The sequence below is a fragment of the Dasypus novemcinctus genome, chromosome 15 (genome assembly GCF_030445035.2).
Source record: "Dasypus novemcinctus isolate mDasNov1 chromosome 15, mDasNov1.1.hap2, whole genome shotgun sequence".
Lineage (NCBI taxonomy): Eukaryota > Metazoa > Chordata > Mammalia > Cingulata > Dasypodidae > Dasypus > Dasypus novemcinctus.
The window spans coordinates 31,957,380-31,979,749 of NC_080687.1; the positions used below are offsets into that span (position 1 = coordinate 31,957,380).

At 37.6% G+C, this 22,370-nt stretch overlaps 1 protein-coding gene across 1 annotated transcript in view; it reads left to right on the forward strand.

The window, feature by feature from the left end:
- The window catches only part of CCDC168 (coiled-coil domain containing 168), a 51,174-nt gene extending 41,135 nt beyond the window's left edge, over positions 1-10,039 (forward strand). The window contains exons 9-10 of the mRNA XM_071208120.1: positions 2,444-7,376; positions 7,491-10,039. Coding sequence (XP_071064221.1) covers positions 2,444-7,376; positions 7,491-9,953 — 7,396 coding nt within the window. The 3' untranslated portion in view covers positions 9,954-10,039. The remainder of the gene's footprint in view (positions 1-2,443; positions 7,377-7,490) is intronic.
- Positions 10,040-22,370: the final 12,331 nt, after the last annotated feature.

Here is a 22,370-nt window from a genome sequence, read left to right on the forward strand (position 1 = left end):
GAGTATATCCAGAAACATCTGTTGGAGAATTCTCAAGCAAGGCAAAAGAATTAAAAGAACAAATGCTACATCAATTCAATAGCAAGAAATTACCTTTGAATATTAAAGAGCAAAGAGAAAAACTGGAGGAAGGCAAATGTGAACGAAAATCTTTTGCTTTCTTACCTTTTCCTGAACCTTGTCTTAAGTGGGACACCAGAATGAATGAAAAGGAAGGCATGGTAGGAAAAACCCAATCCTTCCCATCACTCAAGACTCAGGGTCCATCACAGTCATGCCAAAAAGCCTTTAGTGAGTCAAATAATGGTTATATGTTAAACAATAGAAAAGGACCAATGCAATTCACAATACAGGAAAAGAAGGGAGATAGACTCAAAATTGACATGCAAGGCAGATTGCTTCCAAAATGTAGACATTTGAAGGCAAAGAAATTACCACTTTCACATATATTCAACGGCAAAGAATTTCAGTGGAAAAGTAGAGAGCAAGAGAGAAAGGTAAAGGATGATAAAAGTGAACTAGTTACAGGTCTCACAAACATTTGTGTTTCTTTACTTACTCTACCACATCTTAAATCTGATACAGCAGAAGGAGATGAATACATGATAAAATTTACCAGATTGTCTCTTCCACAACTACAGTCTAAGAACCCAACAGGTGCAGAAAAAGAGGCATGTCCAAAAACAATTGATAGAGAAGTCTCAAATAAAGTAAAAGAATTAAAAGAACAAATGCAAGAGAAAGAAGAGAAGGATAGAGATAAAAACGTGGCTACAAATGGCATAGGAGCATATCCAGAAGCGATTGCTGGAGAATACTCAAGGAAGGTAAAAGAATTAAAGGAACAAATGCTACAGAAAGAAGGGAAGGATAGAGAAAAAAATATGGCTACGAATGATGTAGGAATATATCCAGGAACGACTGATGGAGAATTCTCAAGTGAGGGAAAAGAATTAAAAGAACATGTGATAGAGAAAGGAGAGAAGAATAGCGAAAAAAATGTGTCCAGGACGTGTGTAGGAGCATATGAAGAAACAATTATTGGAGGAATCTCAAGCAGTGTAAAAGAATTAAAAGAACAAATGCAAGAGAAAGAAGAGAAGGATAGAGATAAAAACATGGTTACGAATGGTGTAGGAGTATATCCAGAAACGTCTGTTGGAGAATTCTCAAACAAGGCAAAAGAATTAAAAGAACAAATGCTACATCAATTCAATAGCAAGAAATTACCTTTGAATATTAAAGAGCAAAGAGAAAAACTGGAGGAAGGCAAATGTGAACGAAAATCTTTTGCTTTCTTACCTTTTCCTGAACCTTGTCTTAAGTGGGACACCAGAATGAATGAAAAGGAAGGCATGGTAGGAAAAACCCAATCCTTCCCATCACTCAAGACTCAGGGTCCATCACAGTCATGCCAAAAAGCCTTTAGTGAGTCAAATAATGGTTATATGTTAAACAATAGAAAAGGACCAATGCAATTCACAATACAGGAAAAGAAGGGAGATAGACTCAAAATTGACATGCAAGGCAGATTGCTTCCAAAATGTAGACATTTGAAGGCAAAGAAATTACCACTTTCACATATATTCAACGGCAAAGAATTTCAGTGGAAAAGTAGAGAGCAAGAGAGAAAGGTAAAGGACGATAAAAGTGAACTAGTTACAGGTCTCACAAACATTTGTGTTTCTTTACTTACTCTACCACATCTTAAATCTGATACAGCAGAAGGAGATGAATACATGATAAAATTTACCAGATTGTCTCTTCCACAACTACAGTCTAAGAACCCAACAGGTGCAGAAAAAGAGGCATGTCCAAAAACAATTGATAGAGAAGTCTCAAATAAAGTAAAAGAATTAAAAGAACAAATGCAAGAGAAAGAAGAGAAGGATAGAGATAAAAACGTGGCTACAAATGGCATAGGAGCATATCCAGAAACGATTGCTGGAGAATACTCAAGGAAGGTAAAAGAATTAAAGGAACAAATGCTACAGAAAGAAGGGAAGGATAGAGAAAAAAATATGGCTACGAATGATGTAGGAATATATCCAGGAACGACTGATGGAGAATTCTCAAGTGAGGGAAAAGAATTAAAAGAACATGTGATAGAGAAAGGAGAGAAGAATAGCGAAAAAAATGTGTCCAGGACGTGTGTAGGAGCATATGAAGAAACAATTATTGGAGGAATCTCAAGCAGTGTAAAAGAATTAAAAGAACAAATGCAAGAGAAAGAAGAGAAGGATAGAGATAAAAACATGGTTACGAATGGTGTAGGAGTATATCCAGAAACGTCTGTTGGAGAATTCTCAAACAAGGCAAAAGAATTAAAAGAACAAATGCTACATCAATTCAATAGCAAGAAATTACCTTTGAATATTAAAGAGCGAAGAGAAAAACTGGAGGAAGGCAAATGTGAACGAAAATCTTTTGCTTTCTTACCTTTTCCTGAACCTTGTCTTAAGTGGGACACCAGAATGAATGAAAAGGAAGGCATGGTAGGAAAAACCCAATCCTTCCCATCACTCAAGACTCAGGGTCCATCACAGTCATGCCAAAAAGCCTTTAGTGAGTCAAATAATGGTTATATGTTAAACAATAGAAAAGGACCAATGCAATTCACAATACAGGAAAAGAAGGGAGATAGACTCAAAATTGACATGCAAGGCAGATTGCTTCCAAAATGTAGACATTTGAAGGCAAAGAAATTACCACTTTCACATATATTCAACGGCAAAGAATTTCAGTGGAAAAGTAGAGAGCAAGAGAGAAAGGTAAAGGATGATAAAAGTGAACTAGTTACAGGTCTCACAAACATTTGTGTTTCTTTACTTACTCTACCACATCTTAAATCTGATACAGCAGAAGGAGATGATAACATGATAAAATTTACAAGATTGTCTCCTCCACAACTGCAGTCCGAGAACTCAGCTGGTGCAGAAAAAGAGGCATGTCCAAAAACAATTGATGGAGAAATCTCAGAAAAGGTGAAAGAATTAAAAGAACAAAAGCAAGAGAAAGAAGAAAAGGACAGAGAAAAGAACATGGCTGTGAATGGTGTAGGAACACATCAAGAAACAACTGTTGGAGAATTCTCAACACTGACAAAAGAATTAAAAGAACAAATGCTACAGAAAGAAGAGAAGGATAGAGAAAAGAATGTGGCTATGAATGATGTAGAAGCATATCGAGAAACAACTGTTGGGGAATTCTCAAGCGAGGTAAAAGATATTAAAGAACAAATGCTACATCAATTCAATAGAAAGAAATTACCTTTAAATATTAATGAGCAAGGGAAAAAACTGGAGGAAGGCAAAAGTGAACCAAGGGTGATTTTGAGAAAATCTTTTGCTTTCTTACCTTTTCCTGAACCTTGTCTTAAATGGGACAGTAGAATGAATGAAAAGGAAGGCATGCTAGGAATAACACAATCCTCACCAACATTCAAGAGTCGAGGTCCATCAAAATCATGCAAAAAAGCCAATACTGAGTCAAATGATGGTTGCATGTTAAGCAGTAGAAAAGGACCACTGCAATCTACAATACAGGAAAAGAAGGGAGATAGACTAAAAATTGACATGCAAGGCAGAATGCTCCCAAAATGTAGGAATTTGAATGCAAAGAAAGTACCACCTTCACACGCAGTCAACAATAAAGTATTGCAGTGGAAAAGTAAAGAGCAAGAGAGAAAGGTACAAGACAATAAAAATGAACTAGTTACGGGTCTTACAAACATTTGTGCTTCTGTACTTTCTCTACCACATCTTAAATCTGATATAGCAGAAGGAGATGGATACATGATTAAATTTACAAGATTGTCTCTTCCTCAGCTGCAGTCCAAGAACTCATCAGGTGCAGAAAGAGAGTCATACCCAAAAACAATTGATAGAGAATTCTCAAATGAGGTAAAAGAATTAGAAGAAAAAATGCTAGAGAAAGAAAAGCAGGATAAAGAAAAAAAAGTGACTGTGAATGGCCCGGCTGATAAGTATTTGAAGGCACAGAGCTCGCCTACTTTGCATACACACAATCCAACTGACCTTCAGTGGAAAACTGAAGAGCCAGAGGGAAAGGTTCAGGAAGATAAAGGTGTGCCAGATGTAGTGCTGACTAAAACTTGTACTTGCAGATCTTCCCCACATCACTTTCAAATGAATAAAAGAATTAAGAAAGAAGACTTGCCAATATTAACAAGACTCTCTTTTTTACAAGAAAATGGCCAGGAATCTAATGATAGTGGGGATGTAGTATATGCAGGGTCAATTACTAGTGATATTTTCATCAGTCTGAAAAAAGGAAAACTGCATATGCCACAGAAAGAGAAAGAGGCTGGAGTGAAAAAAGTAAACATTATAAAGCTCCCCAAACATCAAGAAAAGAAAGTGCAGGGATGTAAGGATAAACTAGGTGCGATTCTAACCAATACTTCTACTTCATCACCATCTCTTCCTCACCTCCAATTGGATAAAGAAGTACAAGTAGATGATGAAATGCTACAAATTTCAGAGTCTGCTTGGCCAGCAATATCAAATGCAGGGGAAATAGTGCATAAAGAGTCCATTGTTAGTGATATCACAAAAGGTGTTAATAAAGGAAAACAACATATGCCTCAGAAAGAAGAAAGAAACAGAGAAAAAGCAGTAGATATGAAAGACGTGATGCATCTCACAGGCATAACTTTGAAGGCAAAGAAATCACCTCCTTCAAATATGCTTCATAGAACAGAACTGCACCTGAACATTAATAGGCAAGAAAAAAAGGAAAAGGAAGGTCAGGGTGAACCACCACATATGGTTCTAAGGAAAATTTATACTTCCAAACCTTCCCCACCTACCCTTAAATTGGATAAAAGCACACAAATAGATGAAGAAATACTAGGAATTAGAAGATCCTTTCTACACCCAGTAACGCTTCCAGTATCATCAGATGCAGAGAAAATAGTAGCTGTAGGGGCAATTGATGGTGATGTAAGGAAGAGAAAACAACAAATGCTACAAAAAGGAGATAAATACAAGGAGAAAACAGCAGATATGAGGCTCAGAATGCATTGCAAAGATGCAAAGATTTCACGAATTTCACCCATTCTTAATGCAAAGGAATGTGTGTTGAATGTTAAAACGACAGAGAAAAAAGTGTGTGAATGTAAAGGTGAATCATGTGTGGTTCTGACAAAGACTTTTATTTCCATACCATCTACACCTTCCTTTTACATGGATTCAGAAATGAAAATGGACAAAGACACACCAGGAATTACAGGATCCTCTCTTCTACAGCAAAATCTTCAGGAATCATCAGATTCCCAGAAACTTAAAAAGGCAGAGTCAGTCGATGGCGATAGTAAAAACAATGTTGAAAAAGGAGAACATTCTATCCCACAAAAAGAAGCAGTGCAGCAGTGTGACTCAAATTTCAAAATCAGTGAACAGCAAAGAAAGAAACCTCCACAAGTCAAATCAGAAGATCAGAATGAATTAGTGTTAACTTCACAGGATAAAGATATTCATCTCACAAGATTTGGTACCATAAGTAGCAAAAGGCCAAGATACTTCAATACAGAGCAAAAATCTCAGCCAGATAAACACAAACCAGAAAGTTCTATTACATTTATTTCCCACCCCATAAAGGATCCAACTAAAATTGGAAATCTGAAGAAGGAAGCTAAAATAATGGATAACCTAAGCCATAAAGTAAGTCCTAAGGTTTCAGTTTCCCTCTCAAGGAAAACACCTAAGGAAAAGAATGTCATGTTTTTCACCATTGTAAGTACAAAAGGACAAGAATCTTCTGTTTCAGAACGAGATGTCCAGCAGCAAGAAAATTTATCAAAAGCATCTCCAGAATCTGTGAATACATTTGTTAACCCGGAGAAAGATGTACCAAGTAACAATAAAATAAGCAAAATGTTTCCTCCCAAAGTGTCAGCACCAGAGACAAAGGAATCACCACAGAAAATGAATATCACAGAGTTGAATACCCTTCAAAATAGGGAACAAGAAATTTTTATGAAAAAGCAAGTCGTGCAGCTATCTGAAATTGAACATGAAACGAGGCTGAAGTCTGCCCTTTCTCTTAAGTTTCCACTTCAAAATGTAAAGAAGACACCATTGGAAATAAATGTGGACAAGAAAAAGAAAACTACAGTGAATCCCAGAGCACTAATGCCACCAGGAATGCAACAAGTGGCTAATACAAAGTCTGATGCAACAAGAGAGATAAAAGAGCAGGCATTGCTTATTTCAGAATGTATTCGAGAATTACTTCAGAAGTGCCTTTATTTCCCCTTGACTTTTTCACTTCAATCTGGAGATCTGAAGGAAAAAAATAAAATTGATTCAAGCCCCTCTATAAATCTGGAACAGAAAAAATTAGAAATAGATAATAACAGTATAATGACTCAGGAAGAAGAGAAATTAAAAATAGACACAAACAGAACTATACATCGAGAAGAGGAAAAAACACAAATACACAAGAGCCATCCTGTGAATCTGGAGGAGAAAATAAAAAAGGACATAATCAGTGCTGTAAATATGGATGTACCATCTCTAAACGCAGAGCAACCTCAAAATAAGACTCAGGTATTCACCCCTCTAACAGGCCACTGTCCAATCAGGCAAAAGCACAAAAAAGGACTGGAAGTGCCTAGGGCAAAACAAAACATTCAGCCACAAAAGTCTTTTCAAAAGAATTCCCAGGGTTCATTTTATACTTATATTCCTCTTTCTCCCAAATCTGAAGGCCAGAAAGGCAGATTAACAATAACAGATTTGAAAAGTGAATGGAGTCCCAAAGATTTAACTAAGAAAGCCCCAAATCACACAATTCCACACATACTCCGTATCGCAGGGTGTGGTACTCCAAGCAATAGGAAGAAATTCGAGTATAATGAACGAAAGAAAGATTCATTGAGTAAAGATGTCACAGGGATATTTATCAGAAGTCTTTCTCTTTCCATGAGCCCACCTCACATGGGAGAAACAGTAAAATCTTGGAAAAGCCCAAAAAGAACAAGACTCAATCTTTCTAAAGCCCAGGGGGAATCTCCAGATGGTAGTGAAATGGTTAAGAGGGGAACCTCAGGCCCTGTAATCGAAGTCCCACAAGAACGTACAGAGCCACTTCCACAAGATGGCCTGCCCTTTGGGGTTGTTGAACAACAAATGAAGAAACTCCCAAGGGTCAACTCTGAAGCAAACCTTAGCAGTGAAATGAATGAAAAACAATTAACTCCTGAACCAAAAGAAATGTTTCTTACTGGGCATGATACCTCAAGGATTATAAAAGCACCTGGCTTGCATGTTTTTGAACAAGAAAAGAAGGTACCAGAAACCATTCTGACACCCACTAAGCATCCTTTTATGTCTGCAGATCCGAAGGAAAACGTGGAAGCACACATGAAAAGCAGAGTAAATATAAATATTCCACCTCTAGACGTAGAGAAATCACAAAGTGGGACACAGCTTTTTGATACCACAGAGTATGCTTCACCATCTGAGCAGAGGGATCAGAATGAACTAGTACAGGATAAAACTACACAAAAGGTCCAGCAACAGAAATCTTTACCAGAAACTGTTCCCGAGCCTCTCTATGTCCCTATACCCATACCACTCCAAATTGAAAGTAACAAAATAAACATAGTGGCAGGTAGTACAATTTCAGAAAGTTCACTTCCTGTTCATGAAGAAACAAAATCTGTCCTTGAATCTCAGGTAAAAAGTATGACTGAGAGGGATCTAAAATTTGTAAACCAAAAACACAAGTCTGTATATTCACAATCATTCACTTTTGTTATCCAAGACAAAGTCTTTGCTAATAAAGTGGAAAATGTACAAGCCACTAAACCTGATGACTTGAAGTCACCACCTTTTGCAGAGGGTCCGGCTATGAACTCAACAATATATCCTGAATCACAGCTGAAACCCTTTTCAGGAGATTTCACTACTGAAGACAAAAATAAGCTCACTAATCACTTAGAGTCAAAAGCACTTGAAATAAAACTGAACCTGATACCAGAAATAGCAAATAAATCCTTCCAAAAGTTCAACCTTTATCCAAAACGGCCTATTCCAGATGAAGATAACAGTTGGGGGCTGTATCCGCAATTTAAAAATATGTGCTCTATGTCTCTAGAAGGTATTGACACTATAGAACTGAACTTAAAACACAAATACCAACAAGATTCACCTCCTATCAGCTGTGTGAAGACTGTGATTGTTAATGTTTCAAGTGGTAACCACGAGATCATTACAAAGTTAAATAATGTTGATAAGCTGTCTTTCAGTGGAACAACTTCACTTATCTCTGCTGCTGATGACATGTCATTGCCTCAAATTCTCCAAAACTACACAAAAAAAGAAAAAGACAAACTTTTCATGCACTTTTCTATGAAAACATTGGAGATTCAAATGAAAGCATTTCCCAGAATTGTAAGAGAATCCTATGCAATAGCCTGTGCTCAGGATACAAGGGAACCTTTATCTAAATGTATTCATTCTGGTGTCAAAGTACCGAAACGAAGAAATAGAATTTTGTTATTTTTTGAGGAAAAATCTCTTCATCAAATCGATCTTGATTTACAATACAAATACCTTCGTTTTCTTCTGGGGTTTCCTGTTGCAAGTATGCTCCCTAAACCAAATGCACTTCCCAAACATAATCTGAAATTAAACACAAGTGCAATATGTAAAAAAGTAAATGATGTTGGAGACAGTTGTGATCTTCCCATTGATACAGAACTGTTAGAACAACATATCTCTTTCAAAAAGCAAAGTCCTCATGAAATCTCATCACTGATCAGAAAATTCCTGGAGCCATCCCACGTGTGCTCTTCTGACGGTGATATACACAGCACAGTGGTGAAGGATGCTGGCGTTCCTCCCAAGGTAAAATCTCACCCACCTCAAAAAGATAAAGAACATCATGTACGGTTTCAGCACACAAATACATGTCAATATTCTGACCTAGAGACTCAGGGAAATGGTACTTATTTAGTTGACTCACCTTCAGTTCAGATTTCTGAAGAATTTACTGATATTCAGACAAATATTGAGAGTCCAACTAACTTGGAAGAACATGAGGATGAGGAATATATATTTTTAGAAGCCAACCCTTATTTGAGTCAGGAATCACAAAGCATTCCATTTGAATTGCAGAAAGACATTTCTTTGGAAAATCTCCACACGATGGAAAAAGTCAAAACTGGTACGAAACAACATTACAGTGAAGATTCAGGTTCCCATCATATTAGAGGCAGTAGAAAACATAACTTAATGATGACATCACCTTTTTATAAATCCCACAAAAGTAGAAAATATAAATCATCCTCCAAAAGAGAGTCTCCAGAGTGGTTATGTCATAGTTCACTGAATAATTCAGAAATTCTATCTGGGTCATCTTCTGTATCACTCAGTGAAGAGAAACTTTCATGCACTACAAGGAGCATAACAAGTTCCTCTTTAGCTCCCTTAACTGAATCAAATATCAAATTACATCTTGCAAAAAACCAAGGCAAAATATACATGGATCTAGAAAGCAAAGAAATAAAGAAGCCCACATTTGATCTGTTTAGAAAGAACAACATTCATTTGGACAATGATTACAATTATACACCAAGTAAAAAGAAACGGTCAAGAAAGAAGAAAGTATGTGATTATGAGTCTGGAAGATCAGAACAGTGTTTCCAAAGCAGACGCAAGTCAGCCTCTAAACCTCATCATGAGGATATCAATTTCAGTTCTGCAAACCAGCCATTTTTTTATGCTTGTATACCAGCAGACTCACTGGAGATCATACCCAAAACCATTCGCTGGACTATTCCTTCTGAAACCTTAAGGAAGAGAAACTTCAGAATTCCTCTGGTGGCAAAAATTTCAAGTTCCTGGAATATATGGCGTTCTTCCAAGAAGTTTTTGGAGTCACTTTCGGGGCCGTTAAACTTTAGGCCGGTTCATCAAAAGTGATATTACCATATACAGATTCCTCTTCAGTGGAAAGAGGTTGCTATTGAGATATTCTGTGAAAAATAAAATAATATGAAGTCAAATGATTTCGTCATAATGTGTTTTCTAAGCTGATATATTTTGTGCAGTAGATTTGTACAATTGTTCCTGAAGGTAGATGACTTGGGTATGTTCCTACCATGTGTGAGGTCTCCTTTTAAATTATGTTGTCTCCTCATAATCCTAAGAGGAGAGGTCCACAGAAGGAAGAAGTTCTCTTTCCACTCACCACTCACTGTAGGGTGAGGAGAAAGAATTGTAGCCAATAAATGAGATTGAGAGAGAATGGTTAGAGTTAGGAGGACAGGGGCACAGAAACTAAAAGAGAGTTTTAAGAAGTTAAGGGTTCAACAATGTCAAATGCTACAAAATGAGATAATTATTGAATTATATCCAACCAGATTGAATATTTTAGTACTTTTTTCTTTTAGAGAATTTTTAATATACACAAAAGAAGACATAATTGTATAATGAACTTCTCTGTATCCATCACCCAGCCCCCAAACTTTCAACCCATAGCCAAACTTGTCTTACCCATTTCCTATGCACTGGTATACTGAAAAAAAATCCCTACTATACCACTTGACCTATAAATATTTTATTCTTATAGCTACAAGATAAGACCTACTTTTAAGATAACCATAATACCCTTATCATATCCAAAAAACCCAGTGATTTCTTGATATTAAATGTTCTTCAGATGATTTCTAATTATCTCATAAAAATGCCATAATTTTCTTTATAGTTTGCTTGAATTGGGATCTAAAGAAGGTCACACATTGTTCTAGGTCTTTTAAGTCTCTTTCAGGCTGTGTTTCTCCTTCCATCACTTATTTTCCCTTGCAATTTTTCAAATCGAAGAAACCAAGTTTTGTTCCATAGTTTCCCATAATCTGTATGTTGCTGATCACATTCCTGTTGCACATACCAGTGGTATGTTCATTTTTGTTGCTGAGTAATATTCTATTGTATGGATGCACCAATCTATCCATTCACTAGTTGAAGGATATTGGATTGATTCCAATTTTAGGCAATTATGAATAAAGTTATTATAAACATATATGAATTGTGTACAGATTTTTGAGTTCTCAGTGCTTTCTAGTTAAAGACCACCAGGAATACACCTGTGATTGAGCACATTGGGTTTATTATTTATTGCAGTAAGTGGAGAACACACATCTTGGGGAGCTGTGGGACATTTAGGTATGAGGGATTAGAAAGGAACTTACATGACCTGGACTTGTGTTAGGTTATTTCGGGGCAGGGTTTAAAGAAGAAGGGTTTTGTTCTGCATTGGAAGCCGTCAAGAATTGGGAGGAAGTCTATGAGTGGATATCTTAATAAATCTTCTCTGAAAGGAGGAATGACAGAGACTAAAGGTGGGGATGTTGGCCATTTTTGTGGTTTGGACAATGTTCAGGTTTTTCTGTGTTCAGACATGATTACAGAGAGGTTGTGTTCTTGTCTTGAACCATCAAGGTTACAAAGTGATCTTGTCTGATGTTGATGTTCTATGAAATGGTTTACATTCAGTAGGAGATTGCCAAGGCCTAGCTATGAATGCCAGGTCAGCCTGAGGCAACCCCTAGCTCCAGGATGTCAGAGGTGTCTTTTCTTTTTTTTCAATGTGAACCTAAGTTTTCATTTTGCTTTGCAGAAATACCTAGGAGTAGGTATTACAATGATCATTGTTCATGAGAAACTACCAAACTGTTTCCAAAAAGGCTGTATCATTTTGCATTCCCATCTGCAATGTATGAACATTCCAGTTGCCCAGCATCCTCACCAGCACTTAGTATTGTCAGTTTTTTTCCTTCCTTCCTTCCATATTAGAGAACAATTAATCCATCTCCAGGAAACAATTGTAAAATAAAGGATTCTCCAGAAGACAGAAGCAATTGACCTGTAGGAGCACTGCAAAAAAATGGAACAATGGAACACACTCTCCAGATCTGCAGATAAGCAATACCTGGTGATAAGCCGGTTTCAGTCCAAGAGAGAGAGATTATCAGAATGGAAAAGCATACCATACTAATAATGTACATTTGCTCCCCTCCCCCCACCTTGTAAGACCCTCCTATGTAAAATGGAAACTTAATATTAAACAATCAGAACATTTCCTCACTTAATTCCATATTTGATGGATATAAGCTTCGGCTTTCTATTTCCTCAGCAGAGCTTACTAATTTCGGTTTGGTGCTGTCTGTCTGTTGCCCAAATAAACTTTAACAAAAAATTTTAAATGCTTCAGATTATCTTTGACACAAGGAGGTGTCACTTGACGAGTTTTGTTGGAATTTGCCAAGTAAAGGAAGGAAGAATACCCTACGTAGAGGGTGCAGCATGTAAGAATGCATGTAATATTTAAAGAAACATGTTCCAGGTGGCTGGATCATAGATTGCAGTGGCTGAATATGCAGCAGGAAAAGCAAGAGCAGATGTTAGAGACTTACCATACTGAAGTGTAGATTTGAGCATCTTATACATGAAAGGAAGTCCCCAGTGATTTTTGAGTGAAGACTACATAATGACAATTATTTTTTAAAGAAAGCATGATGGAGCCAGGGCTGGAGTGGGAAAATATTAGTGGTGAGGAAAGACCAGATAAGAAGGGATGGCAGATCCAGGTTTTGTAAGGCTTGAAACTTAGATGATTTGAGAGGTTGTATTTTAAGAAAAATATTTCAAAAATTTGAATAAAAAATTAGATATGAAAGGCAATACTTTAAGAAAACTTCCTAATTTTATAAAGCTGATTAAAACCTAAAACACAAAATCCAGAAGGAAAAAAAAAACTTTATTGACTGCTTAATAGAGTTTTTCCTTCATTATTTTGGTGGCACACTCTTTGGTCACCTCTCATTAAACAATTTTGTAATATTTTCTATAGAGAGGATAAGTAATCCAATCTCTAGCATGGGTGTTCAAAACTTGTTTTTCATTTTTATCAACTTGGAAAACGCAAGACCTTTTGCTGACTCAGTGGCAATTTTGCATACCGTTTCATCTGAACCACCTGACTACATCAGAACAGTACACATCAGATATGCTAAGATGCCATCTAATAAATTGGGATGCCTAAAATATGTTACTTTGCACTCAGATATACTTGTGGTGGTGGTACTATTATAGATTTGTGACATCCAAACAGATATTCTAGAAAATGCTATGTCATGTAATCTCAATCAAAGAAAAGAAATGTGTAGTGCATGTCCTGCTCTATGAAATATGTTTTTATGGAAAAGAACTTCCTTTTTGATTATGTGTACAGAATGAATTCTTATCTTATAATCTTATTTGATAAATGGAAGAATTTTCCATGGAGTAGGTTCATCTATCATACCTTGCAAACCTGAGCCCTCATTTCCCAGCCTGGGATTTAATATAGAGAATTGGTTCTCGCACCTGTAGGTCTGCCAGTCCCAAATTCTGTAAGACAGGCACAGGCTGAAAATTCCTGTAGAGGCGATATTGAAATCTTTAGTCCAAATTCCTTAGGGGTTATTTGGCAGGCTGAAAATTCTTGTTGATGTTGAAGTTTTGAGGCAGAAATTCTTGGAACCCTCAGTTCTTACTTGATAAGACACCATAACCTAGCCAAGTTGACACATAAAATTAACCAGAGATATTGGTCATAAATAATTACAGTTGGGAAGCGGACTTGCCCAGTGGTTAGGACGTCCGTCTACCACATGGGAGGTCCACGGTTCAAACCCCGGGCCTCCTTGACCCGTGTGGAGCTGGCCCATGCGCAGTGCTGATGCGCGCAAGGAGTGCCGCGCCACGCAGGGGTGTCCCCCGGTAGGGGAGCCCCACGTGCAAGGAGTGCATCCTGTAAGGAGAGCCACCCAGAGCGAAAGAAAGTGCAGCCTGCCCAGGGATGGTGCCACCCACATGGAGAAGTGACACAACAAAAATAAACACAGATTCCCTTGCTGTGGACAACAACAGAAGCGGACAAAGAACAGGCAGCGAATAGACACAGACAACTGGGGTGGGGGGGAGATGGGGAGAGAAATAAATAAATAAACCTTTAAAAAAAATAATTACAGTTAAAATATTCTACTTTTTCAACTTTTGGGCACTGAAATTCAAGCTTCTTTAGCTTTGCAGTATATCTGCTTATGCAAATCAGATAACATTAATTTATTAATTTCCATATTGTACCGACAAACATTTATTCAATGTCTACTTAGCAAAGTGTAATCTTTGATTTAGGAAGCTCACAAATCAGGTCAGAGAAGAGAAACAGTCTCTTGAAAGCCTAATGGCAAGCACAGACACGTGCACACATCCATAAACTCAGCCCGGTATCATCTCATTTCTCCAACACACATGCAAATGTTACTGGTGTCTGTTGGAGAAAAGAAAGAAGTCTGAGCTCACAATTATTTGGGGTAAACTATCTTATCATGAATTTACTCATTTGGGATAGATTTTGACAAAAAGATGAACCACAACTCTTATTTCTCCACTGTGGCGCCCCAGGTGAGTCTTCTGGCTTATTTTAGCAACACAAGAATTTGGGGATGCTGAGAGGCACACGTTTTCTCTTGGCTTTAAATGCTCAAGTTATAACAGATGGTGGTTATGTAGCTATGTGCTGTTACAACTGGGGAGAGAGATTTAGGCTCTAGTTTCAAGGAATTTGGATGCTGGGCAGGAAACTTGGTGGGGGTTGCCTGGAGAACGTCTTTGGCATAAGCTAAACCCCTGCACCATGTAGGCTTAGGTCTGAGAAATTCCTAATTATCCAGTACTCTACTACACTCCTCATTGATCTATTTCTTAGAAGAAATAGAAAAAGGAACAAGTAGTTCTCAAATTTACTCAGTTCATTGGTGCCCTTTGCAACCTAATTTACACATTATGGGACCTAGACCAAACTAAATAATTCTGTTCGGTAAGTATTTATTTAGGTCCAAATAAATCAACAGATATTTGTATCTTAACTTTGTAATTGTTTTAAAAACTGATACACATAAAGGGAAAGAATTGTTTTAAAAATTTCATTCTTAACTCCAATTACTTACTAATGGGATATGTGTACATGTTGGGCACTTCACAACTTCTCAAACTTGGAATCAGAATGGACACCACCACACAATGCACTGATTTTTGCACAGTACTTACTTTTGTTTTAGCAATGGCTGAAAATCTAACTTCATAAAGTAATTATGAAATTGAAAGGAATGTAGCACCATCTAATATTGAAACTGTCAACTACCTTGAGCATGTAGTTCACAGAGTGTCCAACAGATGTCACTGGTTCCCTCAAATTGTTAAAGTAGTCCATTTCATTCTGAAGCACCTGTTTGAAACTGTCACCTTAAGTTTAGCCCAAGGCTCTATTTTCTGTGCTTTGTTCAAGATCAGGTATTCAAGAACAATAGGTCAGTGAGATGTGGTAGGAGTGGGGATGGGGTGGGGAGACACTTGTAGTGACATCCAGAATTGGATATACTGCTTTCTAGTCACCAGATTACCTGATGTACACACAATATTTCTAATTGGAAATAGTTTACATTTGTGGCTATATAACTCTGGTGGGCCTTAGAATATTTCCATAGTCCATTCATTCCCCAACTCTCCTGGAAGACTTTCATACCTTCGCTTCTCTCCTCACGCCTCAAACACCTCCTTCCCATCATAAGCATATGACCTTGCTTCCTCCTTCAGAGTGAAGAGACGCTTCACAAACTCCTTTTACCACCTCTGCACCTACATATTCTGCCTCCTCACCTATTATCACAGGTGAGCGATCGCTGCTGCTCCATCAAGCCTGTGACTCCATATATGTACTAGATCCCACCCCTTCTCATCTACTCAAGGAATCCCTTTAACATTTCTCCTCGCTCTCTACTGCATCATCACATATCATCAGGATCTACTGGATCATTTCCAGCAGTGTACATGCTGTCATTTCATTCATCTATAAAAAACCAAACCCCCAAATCTATCCCTTAACCCCACTGTCCTTGCCAATTACTTCCCCATTTATTTTCTCTTTACAGCAAAAGTCCTCAAAAGAATCATCTATACTCATTGTCTAATTCCTATATTCTCATTGTCTCATAAATCCATACTGCTCATGCTTTCTCTCACCACTCCACGTAAACTTTTCTTATGAGAGTCATCAATAGCCTCTCCATTGTGAAATCCAATACTGAAAATGCACACATCTTCAATTAGCAGGATTTGACACGTGATCCCTCCCCTTTTCTTGAAACGCTTTTGTTCAGTTGGTTTTCACGACACCACAAACTTTTGGTTTTTCCTCCTACTGCACTGGCTCCTATTTCTCAATTGCATTTGTTGATTCTTTCTCTTTTCCCTGACTTTCTAATATGCTTGGTCTTCTTTAACCTCTCTTGGTAATTTCATTCAACACAGAATATCTGTGCTTTACAGCATATCTACGTGCTGGATTGCACTGCATTTACACTGCCAGCCCAAATACCTCTCCTACACTCTTTTTTAAACTTTTATTTTTATTTATTTCTCCCTGCCCCCTCCCCACCCTACCCCCCTTCGTCTGCTATTTGTGACCATTCACTGTGTGTTCTTCTGGGTCTGCTTGCATTCTCTTCAGGTGGCACTGGGGATCTGTCTCTTTTTGTTGTATCATCTTGCTGCATCAGCTCTCTGTGTGTGTGGCACCACTTCCGGGTAGGCTGCAGCTTCACGCAGGGTAGCGCTCCTTGCGCAGGGGTCCCTCCTTGCACTGGGGGCACCCTTATGTGGGGGCATCCCTGTGTGGGCCGGCACTCCTTGTGCACATCAGCACTGCCTGTGGGCCAGCTCACCACACGAGCCTGGGTATTGACCCCTTGGACCTCCTATATGGTAGGTGGATGTTCTATCTGTTGAGTCACATCTGCTTCCCTCTCTGACCCTCTTTTTTTTTTTAAAGATTATTTATTTATTTCTCTCCCCTTCCCCCACCACCCTGGTTGTCTGTTCTCTGTGTCTATTTGCTGCATCTTCTTCGTCCTCTTCTGTTGTTGTCAGCGGCATGGGAATCTGTGTTTCTTTCTGTTGCGTCATCTTGTTGTGTGGTGCGGCATCATTCCTGGGCAGGCTGCACTTTCTTTCACACTGGGTGGCTCTCCTTATGGGGCGCACTCCTTGTGCGTGGGGCTCCCCTATGCAGGGGACACCCCTGCGTGGCACGGCATTCCTTGTGCGCATCAGCACTGCACATGGGCCAGCTCCACAAGGGTCATGGAGGCCCAGGGTTTGAACTGCAGACCTCCCATGTGGTAGATGGATGCCCTAACCACTGGGCCAAGTCCGCCGCCTCTCTGAGCCTCTTGACTCATATATCTAACTGCCTACTTATTATCTCCACTTGTTAGACTAGTAGACATCCCAAACTCAACACAACCAAAACTCAAGTACTGATCTTCATGTACAAACTTTTTCTACCCATAGCTTTCCCTCCTCAGTTGATGACAACTCCATCTTTCCAGTTGTTTCAGGCCAAATACCTTAGGTTTGTGCATTCTGGGTCCAGACAAGATGAAATAGATGCATTCTACCCTATTCCTTCCTCTAACTACAGCTAAAAGCCCTGGACAAAATATATAAAACAAATACAGGAAGACTCTGAAAGATGGAAGAAAAAAGAAAACTAGTGATGGGCTTTAGGATTCAAGGAAGAAACTAAACAAGAATTTTGATCTCTGCAAAATTAAACATTTTTTTCTCTGTAAAAGACTTTATTTAGAAGATTGGAAGACCAGTCAGTCCCCTGGCTGCAAGAAAATACTTGCAAATCACATTTCCAACAAAGCAAGTGCCTCTAAAATATATAAAGGACTCTCTAAACTCAAGTGTAAGAAGACACTCCAATTAAAAAATGGACAAAAGACTTGAATAGACAGGTCCCCAAAGAGGATATGCAAACAAGATGACAAATAGCACATGAAAAGATGTTCAACAATGTTGACCATTAGGGCAATGCACATTAAAATCATGATTAGATACCACTACACACCTAACTGACCTATTAAAATACTGATAAAACCAAGTGCTGGTAAGAATATGGAGTAATTGGATTTCTGCTATATTGCTGGTGGGAATGTAAAATAATTCAGTCACTCTGGAAAAGTTTTGCATTTTTTTACAAAATTAAATATATGCTTAATGCATAATCCAGCAATCATATTCCTAGATGTAGTAAAGAGAAAAATAAAAATGAAAAATATTTTGTTTATACAAAAGCCATACATGCATGTATATAGCAACTTTATTCCTAATTCCTAAAAACTGGAAGAGACCCAAATAGCCTCCAATGGATGAAAGAAGAAATGGTGGTATAATATACAACAGAATACTTCTCAACAATGAAAAGAAATCAACACATACAACGCCTTGGATAAATCCCAAGGACACTATGCCGGTATAAAAAAAGCCAATCTCAAAAGGTTACATACTCAATGATTCCATTTATATAATAGATATAATAGTCTCGACTAACAAAATTGTAGAGATGCCAAACAGATCAAAGTTGTCAGGGGTTTGGGATAAAGGGAGGAATTTCTTTGTGGTGATGGAATGGTTCTTTATCCTGATTGTGATGGTGGTTGTGTGACTCTATAAAAGTGAAAAAGTTCCACAAACACACTCACACAGAAAACAAGCACATGTAAAAGCTGGTGAAATCTGAATAACATCAGTAGTCTAGTTAATTGTATTGTACCATGAAAATTTCCTGATTTTGATAATGTACTATGATTATGTAAGGTGCTACCATTGGAGGGAGCTAGGAGTGTACATTGAAACTCTGTACATGTTTTGCAACTTCTAATGAATCTAAAATTATTTCAAAATTAAAAATTAAAAAACCCTCCATAAACATTTTTAAAAGTTTTTAAAAAGCCCAAACTTGGGTTTGTACTTAAGTCCTCTCTTTTCTCTTACAATATACATCTAATTCATCAGAAAAAAATCCTATTGGCTCTAATAATCAAGCTCTGACCATTTAATACCTCCTTTGCTACAAACCCAATCCAAGGTAACATCATCTCTTGCACTGATTATTGTCAGAGCCTCCTAATTGATCTCCTACTCCCAACTTGGTTGCCATTTCCCCCAGAAGTGATAGTGATATTTCAAATGTAAGCCAGATCTCTCGGGTACTTAATACCCTCCAACGGGTCTCCAATTTCCCCAGAGGGATTAAACCAAAGTCTTTACAATGACCTCCAACGCCTTACCTTAACCTTCTAAGTTCAATTTCTGCTTCTCTTCCTCTTACTCCATTCTAGTCACTCTGGTCTCCTTTCTCTTCCTTGAATGCACTAGACATGCCTCCATTTAGGGTCACTGTTCTGGCTATCCACCTTCCCAGAATGCTCTTTCCCCAAATAATTGTTGAATGAATTGAATGATAAAAATGTTAAAATGAGAATATCAACATTCTAAAACATCCTATCCTGAATGCCTTGGGTGCTACTTTACTAACATCTAGGCATTATCTTGAATGATATGCTCTTCTAGGGTCAGAGCATAGTCTTTTGCACTATTATTCAATAACAGAAACTAGCCCTATTATTTAATAATAGGATTTTTTAGAAATAGTTATTGCCAAGTCTTGAGATCACAAGAGCCTAGAAATGCATAGTTGTTTGGGAGCACTGAGTCTTCCTGAGGTATTTTTTGAGTATACTGTTGCAATGGACAAAAAGTTCAGCTAAGACAGGATCCTACCCACTGTAATGGCCAGGCAATGGTGATTTGAGCCTGCAAAGCAATCAGTTTGAAGGGTATGAGTTTGTAAAAGCAAAAACAAAGGCCTTGACACTGTGAATATGGCAATATAAGTAAGGTAACATGAAGTGTGCCAAAAGGCACAGTTCTTAAGACACACCCTGAGATTTTCTATTGCTTAAAAATTAGTAAATTCTATTAAGCAAATCAGATCATGCTGGTACTATATTTGGAGTGTAATTCAAATTACCCAAAGCAGCTAGTTATTGCCCTATGAGTCTTCAGATTTATTCAAATTAGCTTGGTTAAATAAAAAAAGGAGGAGGGCAATTCTTTCTAATCAGGGGGGAGATCCTCCCACTCCCTTTCGCTTCTTCTAGGTACTCTGCCTCTATATGCAAATCCTTTTCTGATATTGGTTTTCTCTATGAAACTTTATACTCTTACATGGGCTTAAGCTTTTGAAACAAAATCCAGAAAAGTTTTACAGGTGAATTTTCCTTTTTAGCCCTATCACATACTTCTGTGGAAGCAATAAAACTAGACTGGAAACTTCTCTGAATGGAGTAAGGAAAAGGGGGAAATTTCATGGAAAGAAAAACAGTCATAGAAATTAATGTCTCAAAAATATTAGCCAGCCACATAAATAGAAGAGGAGCTCCTCTTGGAGAGAAGGAAGAAGGCGCCCTGTGGTTTGGCACTCCTACTCTTTCTTCCTTTGCGCTGAACCTACAAAGCCCTTTGAAAAACACTAAGCAGTAGTGTAGACAGACGGAGTCAAAGAACATGATGTTCCATCAACAATCAATTAAATAATTAATGAACTGTGACAAATGGAACTGAAATGTTAACTACATACCAAATTAATGGAGCTGAAAAGAATGCATCACAGCCCAGAATCTCTGTTTAAATGTAGACAGTACAGTCATCATTGTGCTCAGACATTTGGCGATAAACACTTTGATTCCTTGGAACAGCAGTGAGTAAACATAATGGCAAAGCCCTGAAAGATGATGGCCAACTGCGAAGATAGAATAACAGTGCTGACCAACATACGGAAACAACTCTTGCCTATTCGTTGAGAAGTGCAACTAGATTATGTAATGTTCAAAATACTTTTAAATAAGCATCCAACTTGAAAATGTTTTGAAAAGACTGTTTCTCATATCAATTCTGTCATATAGTAGTATGTCAGCTTTGAAAGCGAGATCAGTTTAAAACTTCCCATGAGGTCAAATTAGTCTTGAAAGGGTAGAAGCTGCCTAACTTTTAAAAAAGAGCCAGAAAAGGGCAGATGACTCTAGAGTCAATTTGGTAAGTGCAAAATTTTCTTTTGAATTATTCTCCTCCCCAAAGAATCGAGTTTAGCATTTATCTTCTTGTGCCAGAGATCATAATATTTCAATAGAAAATTTAAAATATGAATAATATGCAGTGGATAAAATACTCAAAGAAAGATATTAACTTGAACAGATATTTGTACACCAATGTTCATAGCATTATTTACAATAGCTAACAGGTAAAACAACCCAAGTCCATCAACAGATGAATGGACATGGAAAATATAATGTATATACAATGGAATATTACTCAGTTGTAAAAAAGGAATCAGGTTCTGATTTTTGCTCCAACAGGGATGAACCTTGAAGACATCATGTGAAATAATCCAGGCACAAAAGGACACATATTGTTTGGTCTCACTTTTATGAAATAATTAGAATATGGAAATTCATAAAGACAGAAAGAAGATCACAGATTACCAAGTACAGGGGTTTGGAGAGGGGGATTGGGAATTACTGATTAATGGGTACAGTTTTGGTAATCGATGGTAGTGATGATAGCACATCATTGTAAATGTAATTAACACCACTGAATTGTATATTTGAAATAGATTAAAATGGGAAATTTTATATTGTATCTATGTTACCACAGCTGAAAAACAACCGTAGAAGAGTGCAACACAGAATGAACCATAGTGTAAACTATGGACTTCAGTTCATGTAATTCTAGTACTTCTAGATTGTAACAAAGTCACCACATTAATGTAAAAGGTTAATAATAGGGAGAATTGTGTGTATGTGTGTGCTATATGGGAACTCAGTACTCTCTGCATAATTTTTTTTGTAAATGTGTAACTGCTTTAAAAATAAAGTCTCAAAAAAAAAAATAGACAGGAAATATTTGGAAAATCTGCAATAGTGGCATAATGAAACAAATACAATTTTGGAGTCAGGCAAACCTGAATTTGAATCTTACCAGTGTATCAGTGATATCTTAACAGCAAACCAGTCCCAGGGGTGATCAGGAAACAAGGCCACTGTGTGCATATGGGGTGGGAAGAACGTTTGAATACACTATTCGTTCTCTCATGCTTGGAGGAATCTTGGTAAAATCCTAGGATTGATGTTCTGATGTGAAAATAGACCGGTCACCCATTTGCCTTAGAATCATTTCTTTCCTTTTCTTCATTCTTAAAGTTTTATTTTGAAATAATTTCAATCTTATAGGAGAGTTGCAAAAATAATACAAAACCCATATAGATAACTTCCACATACCCCCTTTCAGATACCCAGATCCACCAACTTTCAGCATTTTGCCACATTTGCCATACCATTCTATTTCTATTTCTCTCTCTCTACCACACACCCACCTGCCTACCTATCT